General features: G+C 38.7%; 1 protein-coding gene across 1 annotated transcript in view; it reads left to right on the plus strand.

Moving 5' to 3' along the window:
* Window positions 1–12,612, plus strand: part of CBL (Cbl proto-oncogene) — a 115,784-nt gene extending 103,172 nt beyond the window's left edge. The window contains exons 12-16 of the mRNA XM_045838929.1: window positions 373–467; window positions 8,372–8,512; window positions 8,877–8,977; window positions 9,663–9,842; window positions 11,101–12,612. Coding sequence (XP_045694885.1) covers window positions 373–467; window positions 8,372–8,512; window positions 8,877–8,977; window positions 9,663–9,842; window positions 11,101–11,384 — 801 coding nt within the window. The 3' untranslated portion in view covers window positions 11,385–12,612. The remainder of the gene's footprint in view (window positions 1–372; window positions 468–8,371; window positions 8,513–8,876; window positions 8,978–9,662; window positions 9,843–11,100) is intronic.
* The last annotated feature ends 1,211 nt before the right edge of the window (window positions 12,613–13,823 follow it).

Here is a 13,823-nt window from a genome sequence, read left to right on the forward strand (position 1 = left end):
GTGGGAGTCTAATTAGTGAGAGTGGGTTAGGTTTGGGTTCCTGGTGGCATCAATGTTGAAGGATATATAGAAATTATCGCTTGAAATAGTATTTGTGTAGACAGCTGATTTTCTCAGCTCTTTCTAGAATTAAACAAAGAACAACACATGTCCTTGGTTCCTTTTAGATGTCTGTCTCCCTAACCCCCTTACATTTGAGCTTTTTTCAGAACCTGAAAACAGCTATGCTTTTTCAGATGTAATAATCCCTGAGCATGGCATTGAAAGTGAGGTCTGTGTCTTTATAATTGTTCTTGTTATTTTCAATAGGTTAAATAAGAGGAGATATATAGCTGTATTAAGAAAATCCTTTTTCATCACTTTTCTTTCCAGAATATGAATAGTAGCCCATTAGCAGGTCCAGAGTGTGAGCACCCCAAAATCAAACCTTCTGCATCTGCCAATGCCATTTATTCTCTGGCTGCCAGGTAAGTTTTCTAAAGCTGTATTTCATACAGTGGAGTTGGAACTTTTATTAAACAGTTTACCTATAGAAAATTAAAACCCAGAGGAATATAATGAGGAAAATAAAAATTGATCTGTATTTGTACCATGTAAAAAGTATCCTATTTTATGCTTTGGAGTGTTTCTTTTACATTTATATCTTACTCATTTATAAGTATACAGTTTAGTGGTATTAAATACCTCACACAGTGCAACCATCACCATTATCCATCTCCATAACTCTTTTCATTTTGTAAAACTCTATATACCTATTAAACAATAACTCCTCATTTCCCCTCCCCCCAGCCCTTGACAATCATCATTATACTTTCTGTCTTTGTGATTTTTGACTTCTCTAAATACCTCATATAAGTAGAGTAATACAGTATTTATCTTTTTATGACTGGCTTATTTTGCTTGGCACAGTGTCCTCACAATTCACCATGTAGCATATTGAAGAACTTCCTCTCTTTTAAAGGCTGACTAAATGTCCATTGTTTATATATGTCATGTTATGCTTAATAAGTGTCCATCGACTTGTTATCATCAGTCGATGGAGACTTGGGTTGCTACCATGTTTTAGCTATTGTAAATGATGCTGCTATGAATACTGGCGAGCAAATATCTCTATAAGACTCCACTTTCAGTTCTTTTAGGTGTATACCCAGAAGTTGAATTGCTGATTCATATAGTAATTCTATTTTTAGTTTTTTGAGGCATACTGTGTTTCACAGCATCTGTACTATTTTACATCCCCACCAATGGTGTAAAGAGTTTCCCATTTCTCCAAATTTTCACCAACACTTGTTATTTTCTGTATTTTTTGTCTTTGTTTTTTGTCTGTTTTTTTTATAGTGGCCATCCTAGTGAGGGTGAGGTTGCCTAGTATCTCATTGTAGTTTTGTTTTGCATTTCCCTGATGATCAGTAATGTTCAGCATCTTTTCATGTGTTTATTGGTTATTCATATATCTCCTTTAAAGAAATGTGTATTTAAGACCTTTGCCCATTTTTAATCAGGTTTTTTGTGTTGAATTTTAGAAGTTCTCTTCATATTCTGGATATTAATCTCTTTTTAAAATATATTTTATTAATTATGCTATTATAGTTTTCCCATTTTTTTCTCCTCTTCATTCCCCTTCACCCTCCCTCCCACTAGCATCCCCCCTTTCCCCTTAGTCCATGTCCATGGGTCTTACATATATGTTCTTTGGCTTCTCCATTTCCCATACTGTTTTTAACTGCCCCGTCTATTTTTGTACCTACCATTTATGCTTCTTATTCCATGTACCTTTCCCCCCATTCTTCCCCCTCCACCTCCCCACTAATAATTTCCATGTGATCTGTATTTCTGTGAATCTGTTCCTGTTCTAGTTGTTTGCCTACTTCATTTTTGTTTTTATTTTGTTTTTCTAGATTCAGTTATTGGTAGTTAAGATTTTGTTGTCATTTTACTGTTCATATTTTTTTTTTATCTTTTTCTTAGATAAGTCCCTTTAACATTTCATGTAATAAGGGCTGGGTGATGATGAACTTCTTTAACTTGACCTTATCTGGGAAGCACTTTATCTGCCCTTCCATTCTAAATGATAGCTTTGCTACATAGAGTCATCTTGGATGTAGGTCCTTGCCTTTCATGACTTGGAATACTTCTTTCCAGCCCCTTCTTGCATGCAAGGTTTCTTTGGAGAAATCAGCTGGTAGTCTCACAGGCACTCCTTTGTAGGTAACTGTGTCCTTTTCTTTTGCTGCTTTTAAGATTCTCTCCTTGTCTTTAATCTTGGGTAATGTAATTATGATGTGCCTTGGTGTGTTCCTCCTTGGGTCCAACTTCTTTGGGACTCTCTGAGCTTCCTGGACTTCCTGGAAGTCTATTTCCTTTGCCAGATTGGGGAAGTTCTCCTTCATTATTTGTTCAAATAAGTTTTTATTTTCTTGGTCTTCCTCTTCTCCTTCTGGCACCCCTATGATTTGGATATTGGAACGTTTAAAGATGTCCTGGAGGTTCCTAAGCTTCTCCTCGTTTTTTTGAATTATTGTTTCTTCATTCTGTTCTGGTTGAATGTTACTACTTCCTTCTGCTCCAAACTGTTGATTTGAGTCCTGGTATCCTTCCCGTCACTGTTGGTTTCCTGTAGATTTTTCTTTATTTCACATAATGCAACCTTCATTGTCGCCTGGGTCTTTCTTACGCTGTTGCAGTACCCAGTGAGTTCCTGGAGCATCCTGATAACCAGAATTTTGAACTGTGCATCTGATAGTTTGGCTATCTTTTCATTGCTTTGTTGTATTTTTCCTGGAGCTTTGATCTGTTCTTTCATTTGGGACATTTTGTGTGTGTGTCTTGGGGTGCCTGTTATCTAGTAAGGGGCAGAGCCTTAGGTGTTCACCAGAGTGGGGCAACATACGTCAATTTGTTGTGACACTGTATGTTGGGGAAGGGTCCAAGAAGGAGCAGTGCTGCTTGCTCCATTCTCTGCCGATTTTCAGTCACTTCCCCAACTACCCACAAGCAAATTGGGCCTTTCTGGTGCTGGTTCCCAGGTGGGTGGGTTTGTATACATTCTGGGACCCTGTGGGTCTCTCCAATGAACTTGCCTGTGAGGCTGGGAGTTTCTCCTACTGGCACCTCAACCCCTACAGGTATTTTCAGTCAGAGATTTTGGGGCTTTATTTCCCCACACTGGATTACTGGGTTGCACAGTCTGTCTTGCTCCCCAGTTGGTCCTCCCGGTTTATCTGCACGTGAATGTGGGACCGCCCTGTCGGTCAGCCACCACCTTGCCTCAATTCCTCTCTATCTAGCTGCCTGTTTCCGCTTCTCCTACCAGTCTGGATGAATGTTTCTTCTTTAACTCCTTGGTTGTTGGACTTCTGTACAGTTCAATTTTCTGGCAGTTCTGGTTGGTGGTTGTTTGAAATTTGTTGTCCTCCTTTTGGTTGTGTGAGGAGGCACAGTGTGTCTACCCACGCCTCCATCTGGGCCAGAAGTCCTGAATCAGTGTCTCTTAACACTTTCTGGACATTGAAATTTCCCACATATTTATTCTCTAGTACTCCTCAATTCCTATTGCTTTGCCATGCTTTCTTCTGGAATCTTTCCCTTCTGCCCAAAGAGCTTACTTTACAGAGATAAAAATGGAGTATTTGGGTGTGGGTATGGATGAGTGTAGATGTCTTTCATCAACCATTTCCTCCAGATTTTGTTTGATGGAAAATATCTTTTATTTCACTTTAATTTTCTTGAAAGATATTTTCACTGAGTATAGTACTGAAGTGCAGTTATTTTCTTTTAGCACTTAAAAAATAACATTACATCGCCCTTTGGCTTCCATTGTTTCTGTTGAAAAATTAGCTCCTATGCTTAAATTTTTTCTTTTAAAGGTTATGTTTCTTTTCTGGACCTCTTTTTCTTCGGGTCTCAGCAGTTTTACTCTAATTTGCTCCCATGTAGTTGTCTTTACATTTATCCTTCTTAAGGTTTGTAGACTTTATTTATTTTGTGGTTTGATGTTTTAGATAATTCTAGGCCTGTTTTTAAAAGATTTAATTTATTTGTTAGAGAGAGGGGAAGGGAGGGAGCAAAACATCAGTGTGTGGTTACCTTTTGTGTGTCCCCTACTGGGGACCTGGCCCACAACCCAAGCATGTACCGTGACTGGGAATCGAACCGGCAACCCTTTGGTTCACAGGCCCATGCTCAATCCACTGAGCTACACAAGCCAGGGCTAGGCCACTGTTTCTTAAAATAGATTGAATAGTGTAATCTTTCTCCTCTCCTACTGTGACTCCAATGACTTTAATGTATGACCTCTCACCATTCCTAACATAACTGTTATGCTCATCTGTGTTTCCCATTTTTCCCTCTTTAGTCTGAATAGTTCCTGCTATATTCAAATTCCCTGATCTTCTCGTTTGCAGTTTCCAATCTTCCTTAAACCCATCTATTGAATTTGTATTTTCAGATACTATGTTTTTAGGTTCTAGATTTTTCATGTGATTATCAAAAATATATATTTTTTAGTTTTCTAATAAAAATTCTCTATCCTCCTTTTTTATTGAATGTATAATTATTTTGAAGCCCATATCTGTTAACTACAACTTTGTCTCTCCAGCTTGGCAAGAGAGCTCAAGTATCTTTTCCTGAATGATTTATCTGACTCTAACTCCATGTATACACAGTTTAGGGATTAGCAATAACTCTAAGGGAAATTGTAGGTGGAATTTAAACCTAATTCCCTGCTATTAGTTTCTCCAGGATTTTTGGCCCTTCATGATGAATTGGCCATTATGATACCCCCAAATTCCCAGCCTGTTGAAACCACCTTGAAACCCCAAGTTTAGAGCTTCTAATATGAGACTTACATCAGAGCAATTTCCTCCTCTCTGGGGTCTTGGCTGGCCTCTTAAGTCTGGCTGCCTGCTTGCTCTCCAGTGCATCTTTCTTCTGCAGTCCTCCTGCTTTTCCAGTGGCTGCTCTAAGCAGATGGTTGGACAGTGCTTGCTACTTGGCCATGGCTGTGAACATGTGACATGTATATATGTTTTAGATCAAGATACAGTCTCATTGTCTCTCCTTATTTAAACTTAGTGTTATGTCTTGGGCATGTCTTCCTATCATTTAAAAAATTCTTCAATTCTTCAAGCCCTGGCTGGTATGGCTCAGGGGATTGAGTGCTGGCCTACAAACCAAAATGTCGCCGATTCAATTCCCAATCAGGGTACATGCCTGGGTTGTGGGCCAGGTCCCTGGTACGGGGTGCATGTGAGAGGCAACCACACATTGATGTTTCTCTCCCTCTCTCTCTCCCTTCCCCACGCTCTAAAAAAACAAATAAAATATTTAAAAAATTAAAAAATATAAAGTTCTTCAAAATCCATACTTTTAGTGATTATGTACAGAATGTGACTGTAGCATCACATATTTTAATTATTCCTCTTGTTGAATATTTATTTTGTTTAAAATAATAAACTTTTTATTGGATAGCTTTGTATATACCGTATTTTTGAGATTATAAGACGCAACCCTCTGCGTCACCCCCCCCCCCCCGAATTTGGGAGGAATAATGGTTGTTAATGCTGCCGTTGAGTTCTGTTTACATTTACATTGGTGAAATAATTATTTTATTTATGTTATTAAATATTTTACCACATTTTTTGCTTCAACATTTTTTTCCTATTTTCCTCTAAAACCTAGGTGCATCTTTTGGTCCGAAAAATATGGTAACCAGGGATATAGCCAAGATAGAACTTGTGTGACAAAAGATGGTCAATGTTTTAAAATATGCATTGCTAAAATGCTTAATGAGGAGATGCAATTTTATATTTTTATTAACATTATCAATGAAAAGAATTACAATTAAATTTTTTAAAGATTTTATTTCAGTTTTTAGAGAGAGGGAGGGAGAGAGAAAGAGGGAGAGAAACATCAATGTGTGGTTGCCTCTCACAGGCCCCCTACTGGGGACCTGGCCCACAACCCAGGCATGTGCTCCAGGCTGGGAATTGAACTGGTGACCCTTTGATTTGCAGGCCAGCACTCAATCCACTGAGTCACACCAGCTGTGGCTATAATGAAACATCTTTGATCACCCTTTTAATGATCTTTTTTAAATAAAAGTAATGCGTTAATTAAGAATTATAGGAAATGCATATAAGCAATGCTGAAGAAATAGAAGTCACCTATAACCTTACCATTAGTTAGCATTTGATGTATGTTCATTGCCATTCCTATGTGAATGAAATCATAGTGTACATGCTATTTTTCATTAGGAATAGCTTTAATGACTTAGAATGTTATTACATATTCTTTTACTACCATGATTTTTAAATTATTTCAGTTGATTGCAAAGCAGACGAACTGACCTAAGTGTAACCTCACTTTGTAAAATACACAAGACCTACTGTGGTAGAAGCAGAGGTAGGCCTCTGAAGCTCTTTTTGGAACCCCTGAGGCACTGAGAGATACAGGTGACTTCAGACATATGTGGTCTAAAATTTATTCAACACAGTATTATTTGACAAGGTTGTTGCCTTTTCTTTTTCTTTTTTTTTTTTAAGTATTATTTCCTTAGGAAAAGTTCCTAGAAATGGGATTTCTGAGTACAAGGGTTTTCACCTTTGGTTTAATAGTTTTGCTGAGTTAATACTCCAGAAAAGTTACTCCATATGTTTATTGGTAAAACTACATAGGAAAATACCCATTTCCCTACATCTTCACAAGTACTTGGTATTTTTTATTAATCTTTGTGGGTTGTTTCCCCCAACATTTTATTAAAAGTTTCAAATATAGAGTAAAGGTGAAAGATTTTTTACAGTGAACATGTTTACTCACTACCTGTATTCTACTGTTTGTATTTTATTACACTTGTTTTATCACACATTTACCTATTTATACTATTACTTATCCATCCTTCTTAGTTTTTTTATGCATTTCAAGGAACATTTTAGATACCAGTATACTTCTACCTCAGAATTTCAGCATGCAATACACAAATAATGAAAGTAATATGTAGACATAAGAAAAAAATCTGAAGTGAGATTATAAAGGGCTATCATCTGTTAGTTTTCAGTTAGCATTTAAGTGTTTTATAATAAACTGTTGCTTTTATAATTAACAAAAACAAACATCAAGTAAACACAGACAAATCCAATCGATGTTTGTATAGAGTATTTGGAATGTGCACAAAAATCAGGAAGAGGAAGGGAGGGGAAATACATTCCCAGAAGGAATTTTCTTTCTTACATAGTTGTGTGGTGAGGGGGGGGGTGTTCTTTTTTGTTTTGTCTTCCTCAAGCTTCACAGGGTGAGGTGGCAGGAGAAGTTTTCTTTCAAAATTTTCTGGGTGAAGCAGCCCAAGTGTCCATCAGCAGATGAGTGATTAAAACAACTATGGGACATTTACACAATGGAATATCATTCAGCCATTAAAAGAAAACCAAAAAACAATTTTGCCCTTTGCAGCAGCATGGATAAACCTGGAGAACATTATACTAAGTGAAATAAGCCAGTCAGAGAGAAATACCATATGACTTTACTCATACGTGGAATCTAATGTGCAAACTGAACTAACAAGCAAAATAGAGACAGACTCATAGAGAGCAGGTTGACAGCTATTGGGGGAGGTTAGGGGGTGGAGGGATGGAGCAAAAAGGACAAAGGACTCATGGACATGAACAACAGTGTGGTGATTGCAGGGGTGGGCATAAGAGGGTTAAATGGTAATGAGAAAAAAATACCATTAAAAAAAACCAAACCTCTCGGCAAGAATTATGTATGAGTATAATGGCAAGATCCCAGAAGGCCAGGGTCCAAAGATCCAGGATATAGTCCCAGAATTGATGCTAACTACCAAAGCACTTTATATCTTTTTATTTCCTTTTACTTTTTTTGTATAATATGAATAGGAAACCTGTTTATGCTATAAGATAATATATGTGATAGCTTTCAGCAAACTGTATATTCTTTGAAACAGTAGGAAGATTTTAGAATTGAGATTTGTATACATTCCTAGTATATTATCTGAAAGCCACCCGCTATTTTTTATTTCATGCCTAGTGAAAGAAAAACCAGCATACTAGCTCTTGGGCTGGTGTTCTAACTTGTTGGAGGACAGAGTCTAACTGGCATGAAGTACTATTCCAGTGTAATACATCTCAAACCTAATAGCCTCACCTTTGGTCAGTTAAAAGTGAAAATTTAAGTTATTGTGTTTCTAATAATTACCTATCTTAGCGAGAAGAACTAATAGTTCCCTTGGTGGCATCTGTCTTGCTCTGTAAAATTTCAGTTGTTGTGTGCTTTGAAGATACTTATTTCATACTTTTTTTTTTTCGTCTTGTTAATTATTTTTGTTTTCTTTTTCTATTTTTTATTTTTAATCTTCCAGGCCTCTTCCTGTGCCAAAACTGCCACCTGGAGAGCAGTGTGAAAGTGAGGAGGACACAGAGTATATGACTCCCACTTCCAGGCCTCTAGGGCTTCAAAAGCCAGAGGTGAAATGGCCTTCAGAGACATGCCAGAGTTTACAGTAGGTTCACAACAATCCTTCTTTGGAATTAAGCTGACAACACTCATCTGTTTGGCTTGCTACTTTCACATAGCGTTACCCAGCCACAATTAAAGCAGAAAGATGTATCTTTCCTAACGTTTAAGCCTATTAACATCTGTAAGCAATTCCTTTTAATGATTCCTCAATACAGTAATCTAAAAAACATACACGTCTATTACTCATCACAAGAGTGACTTTTACATTTCGTAGTGATACTGGCAAAAGAATGTTCTCTTGATAGAATCAGGGTCTAGAGTAATAGTGAATAGATGAATCTTAATAAGTTTGTGGATGACAGAGTTCTATTTCTGAAGATCATTGTGCTACTTTCCTTCCGGTTCAGAGCATGTGATTGTGACCAGCAGATTGATAGTTGTACATATGAAGCAATGTACCATATTCAGTCCCAAGTGGTGCCACCTGACACAGAGAGCAGCACTTTTGGTGAGTAGCTATTTTGCCGTAGGAATGAGCCTGTAATATTTGGCTAGTGAGATAGCTTGATTTAAGCACAAAATTCTTTTAAATAATTTTATTTGCAAAATATCTTTGATTCATGGACAGTAAAACCTCTTTCCTTTGTTTTATTCCCTGTTCATACCATGAGTTACTTTTCTGCTTTTTCATCCTTCCAGTGCCTAGAGACATTTGTGTTAAATGTCCTGGACCTGCAGTGCTGGCAGCTCCCTTTTATTCCCATGGCTTTCTCACATTGATGATATTCTTTTGTGTGTGGGTGGTAAATACTCAGTCCCCACATTAACTAGCTTACCAAGGTGAAAGTTCAAGAAGGCAGCATACACAGGGCCCTCCAAAGTGAAATGGCAGATAAAATGTTGAATGAATGCTATATAGTGGCACTTTAAGTGGCTTAATCCTGGCAAGAATAGCTTTTGACATGTTCAGAAAGGTGGAGCTGCAAAATTGGTGTAGATTTTATTTTCTCTGTCTTTTATCTCCACCCACAGGGCATCACACGGTGTTTGGCTTAGAGTAAATGTAGTAAATATTTAGTAATGGTCTGACTCTGTCTATACATACCTGAATGAAAGGATGTCCTTATATTGAAATCTGGTAGTAGATGAAGTATGCTAGAAGAAGATAACTAACTGTACAAACTTTGCTCTAGGTGAAGGTAATTTGACTGCAGGCCATGCTGTCATTGACCCGGAAGAATCAGAAAATGAAGATGATGGGTATGATGTCCCTAAGCCACCTGTGCCAGCAGTGGTGGCCCGCCGAACTCTCTCAGATATCTCTAATGCCAGCTCCTCCTTTGGCTGGTTGTCTCTGGAAGGTGATTCCACAAGTGAGTCTCCAGGATATCTTGGGTTTGTACTGAAATGCTGTATGGGTCCTAATTTATACTGAAATAGAGATGAGTGACTGACTAGTGAAGTAAATCAGTAGCTGGAAGTAGTAGACTAAATGTAATGTCTAAATGGGAGGAAAGTGGGTTCTGGGTCCCCAATTAGGAAGTTAAACTGTAGTCAGACTCTAAGATTTTGCTAGACTTTGAAATGAGGTTGTTCCTTAAACCATGGCTCCTCTTGTGCTGGGGATAAGAAGGATTTCTGTGCGTTATAACTGGTTATTATGCTCAGTGGTTCTTCAGACCACATGTTCCGACTTCTGGGTTCCATTCCATTGGAAAGGAGGTGTGTGGGCTCTGGGAAGCACACTGAATGGGCATGGAGCCAGCCTACATTTGGGTCTTGACTGTCAAGGACTGTTTTTCTTGCACCTGTGGCTGCCTGGGAGTGCCACAGCCAAAATTGCTGTCACTTTCGACAGCTGGTGAAAAAGATATACCACATCCATTTGCTGAAACAGGCGGTGATCCCCATCCACCCAACCTTGTTTAGTGCTTCACTGCAAGTTATACTTATTTCTGTATTGTTATTTGGAAAAAGAGAATTTCAATGTCTTTTTTGTCCCCCTCAGAAAATTTTAAAAAATAATCCAGGCAGTGATGTGTTTGAAAACTTGTTTCCAAGTGTAAAGCATGATAGAAATGCAGATATTCTGTGCTTATGACAGTAGTAGTTATTGTTAGCAGAACAGGTACATGGTATATTTGGAAGGTTGTTTCTGCTGTGAGAAGGAGGGGCCCATGTACTAAAATCCTTGAACCTGTAAAACCCAGTCTTCCTTAAAAATTTTTATTTATTGATTTGAGAGAGAGAGGAAGGGGGAAAAAGAGAAACATTGATTTGTTGTTTCACTTACTCATGCATTCATTGGTTGCTTCATTTTGTTTTTAATCTTTTTTAAATAATTTTTATATTGTTAGTCTATTACAGTTGTCCTAATTTTCCCCCCTTTCATTGGTTGCTTCTTGTGTGTGACATGACCAGGGATTGAACCTGTAACCTTGGTGTGTTGGGATGATGCTCTAAACAACTGAGCTACCTGGTCAGGGCACCAAACCTTTTGACTAAAGAATATATGTTCCCAATTGACAGTATGTCAGTAATGTTCTGATATTAGCATATTGTTGTTATTGCTGCCATCAAATCGGGATTCCCCTCCACATTTGCAAATATTTTCTTTCTTATTTCTTGTAGACTTCACTGAGAGTTCCCAAGTCCCTGAGAGGCCTCCCAAGCCATTTCCTCGGAGAATCAACTCTGAACGAAAAGCCAGCAGCTCTCAGCAAGGTGGCGCTGCTGCTTCTGCTGCCACCACCTCACCACAGCTCTCCAGTGAGATTGAGAACCTGATGAGTCAGGGATACTCCTACCAGGACATTCAGAAAGCTTTGGTCATTGCCCACAACAACATCGAAATGGCCAAAAATATCCTCCGGGAATTTGTTTCTATTTCTTCTCCTGCCCATGTAGCCACCTAGCACATCATCTCCCTGCTGCAGCTTTAGAGGACCAATGACCTGGGAGCTCTTACTCGAGTAGTACCTAAAGGGCAGAGAGGTTCCTTTGGAGACTTCACAATGAAGTTTAGCCCTTTCTGTGGGATATCACATCTGTGGTTCTAAGATTGCAAAGTAGTAGTAGTGGAGCAGCCAGTGTGTTTTATTTTATTTGTTTTGGGAGTACATTTGAAAGTGTCCTTCTGTCCCCAGTTAGAGAGAATGTGGGTTTTTTGTTTCTTTGTTTTGTTGTTTTTTTAATGGTAGCCTACCTGGGGAACAGTACAGAAAGCAGTAAGAGGAATATCATGCTATAAATCCTAATTGAGGAGTTGAGACTTTCCTGGGCTTAAGAATGTGGTTGTGTATATATGTTTGTCTGTGGCGGTGTGTGTCCTGTGATTATAAAATTAACCTGCTGTCTGTGTTAACCCCAGGCAGGGGAAATTAGCACAAGAAGTTTAGGAAGGAATTTTATTAAAACTTCCATGTACTGTGGTATTATACCCAACCCCAGTGTGTATTACAACTTCAGCACTCCCTTGTGGCTTGGATTATCATATGCATGAAGTCATGTAATTTTAGAATACCTCCCTCTATCCTTTCCCTGTTTCTTCTTTCCTCCTCCTCATTGGTGTCTCACATTGGCAGTTAGCTTGCTATGACCAGCCTTACTGAGCCAAGTGATGTATAGGATTTCTTTATTGTATGTGATGGCGTTGGTTTGCTTGAAAGGGAAGAAAAGGTCCTGTTGCTGTATGATTCTAGTCATGTTTGATACTAGCAGCTAGTACTAGCCACTCCAAAACACTGTTTCTGTAGAAACATTGAATCTGTTGAAATAAGATGTTTAATTATTCTAACTATAATGAGTGATTTGAGATAGAGGCCTTCAAATACATTCCATGCTCTCTCCAGGAAATAGTCTGTGGGAGTCAGTTGCCTTGGTACTAGGTATGCTTGTGTCTGACGTAGGTCATGAGTGTTTCTACTCAGTGGGAAGGGAAAATCTTTGGTTTCTAGCATCGCTTTCTGGCCTAAATGCCAGGAAGCTTGAAACACAGGCTCTCTGCTTTGTTATCCATAAAATGCACCAAACAGACAGTAAGGGTTCATCTGTTCACTTTTTGTTCCCAATGAATTAAATCCAGCTTATATGGGTGTCTTCCTGTGAACTGTGAACATGAGCCAGGTTATATTTTCTGTAGTGATTTTTGCCCTTGAGAAATGGGGATACCATCCATGGTAACTCAGCATTTTACTACCCAACAACTTGGTTTTCACTTGTGCCTATGGCTTTGGGAATGTAGCACCTCCTTCCTCTTTCCTCTTCACCTTTGGTCCTATATTCAATTTAATAACTGGGTTCCCCACAGTAATTAGACATCATTTAGTGTAATAAATGACTTTACTGTAGTCAGGGACAATATGTGAACAGCAAGGCAGTTTGTGTAATTGCAGGTTCCTAAAGCAGTTTCAGAATCCAGTGTAGGGCACCATTAGTTTTTGTAAATACTACCAAATGGCCCCTCAAGTTCAGGTCATTCTCTGCCCAGAGTCTTTCATTGGCCTCCCCGTACCTTCTTCCTTATCAGAAGCAGGCCCACTTTTTATTGATCTACTTTCCTCAGACTCTGAATCATGCTTTTGTCTTTAGATCCACAGAAATGACTCTCTTTATATCTCTTTCTCATCTTGTCATCTTTATAACTAAAACTTTTCTAACTCTTCTTTTGGCTTTTAGCTTTTGGTTTTATCCTCTTATCCCAGAGCCATTTGCATTCTCATGGTAGACAATATGGGTCTTGTTGATTTGCCATGGTTGCCCTGTATCTCCTGTGTGGTAGAGAATGACATAACCCACCATCGGGTATAGGAGGTCCTGAACTGGAGTGGAGGGTAGAAGAGAGTGGCAGTGTATAGGAAACAGTAACTTGGCTTCTTCTAAAAGCCAGACTTGTGTTTCATTTGTGGTAACATTTAGTTTTGTGTTTTGTTGAGATATTGAAGGCCTAGACAGAGAACTAAAAAAATGGCAGCAGGTTCCATGCCTTACCATACAGGGATTTCCTTGTCTGTAGATATTGCCCATAATCTGAAGGTATATCAAGAGACTAAAGCCCTGGTTCTGTGTATCTATTGCCCTTTCAAAGTGCATCCAAAATCATCTTTGGAGGTTATGTCCTTGCTTATATAGACTAAGGGCAACTTCATCCTTTCTTTTCCCAGTGGAGTACTTGTGTGGCTTTTTGGGCCCTTCCTGAACTGGGGTGCAAGATCCTTGTGTTAAACATGTACACCATTGCTTGGAGTATTATCTTGTCGGTTGTGTATCTGTAGGCATTCAGGGTTTTAGACTATTCTGTGAGGCTTTTTTTCTTTGGGCGCTTTGAGGGTACATCCAGGTCCATGCCTGAGATT

This window comes from Phyllostomus hastatus, unplaced genomic scaffold, assembly GCF_019186645.2.
Source record: "Phyllostomus hastatus isolate PE091 unplaced genomic scaffold, TTU_PhHast_1.1 phas_contig_113, whole genome shotgun sequence".
In the NCBI taxonomy this organism is placed as follows: Eukaryota; Metazoa; Chordata; class Mammalia; order Chiroptera; family Phyllostomidae; genus Phyllostomus; species Phyllostomus hastatus.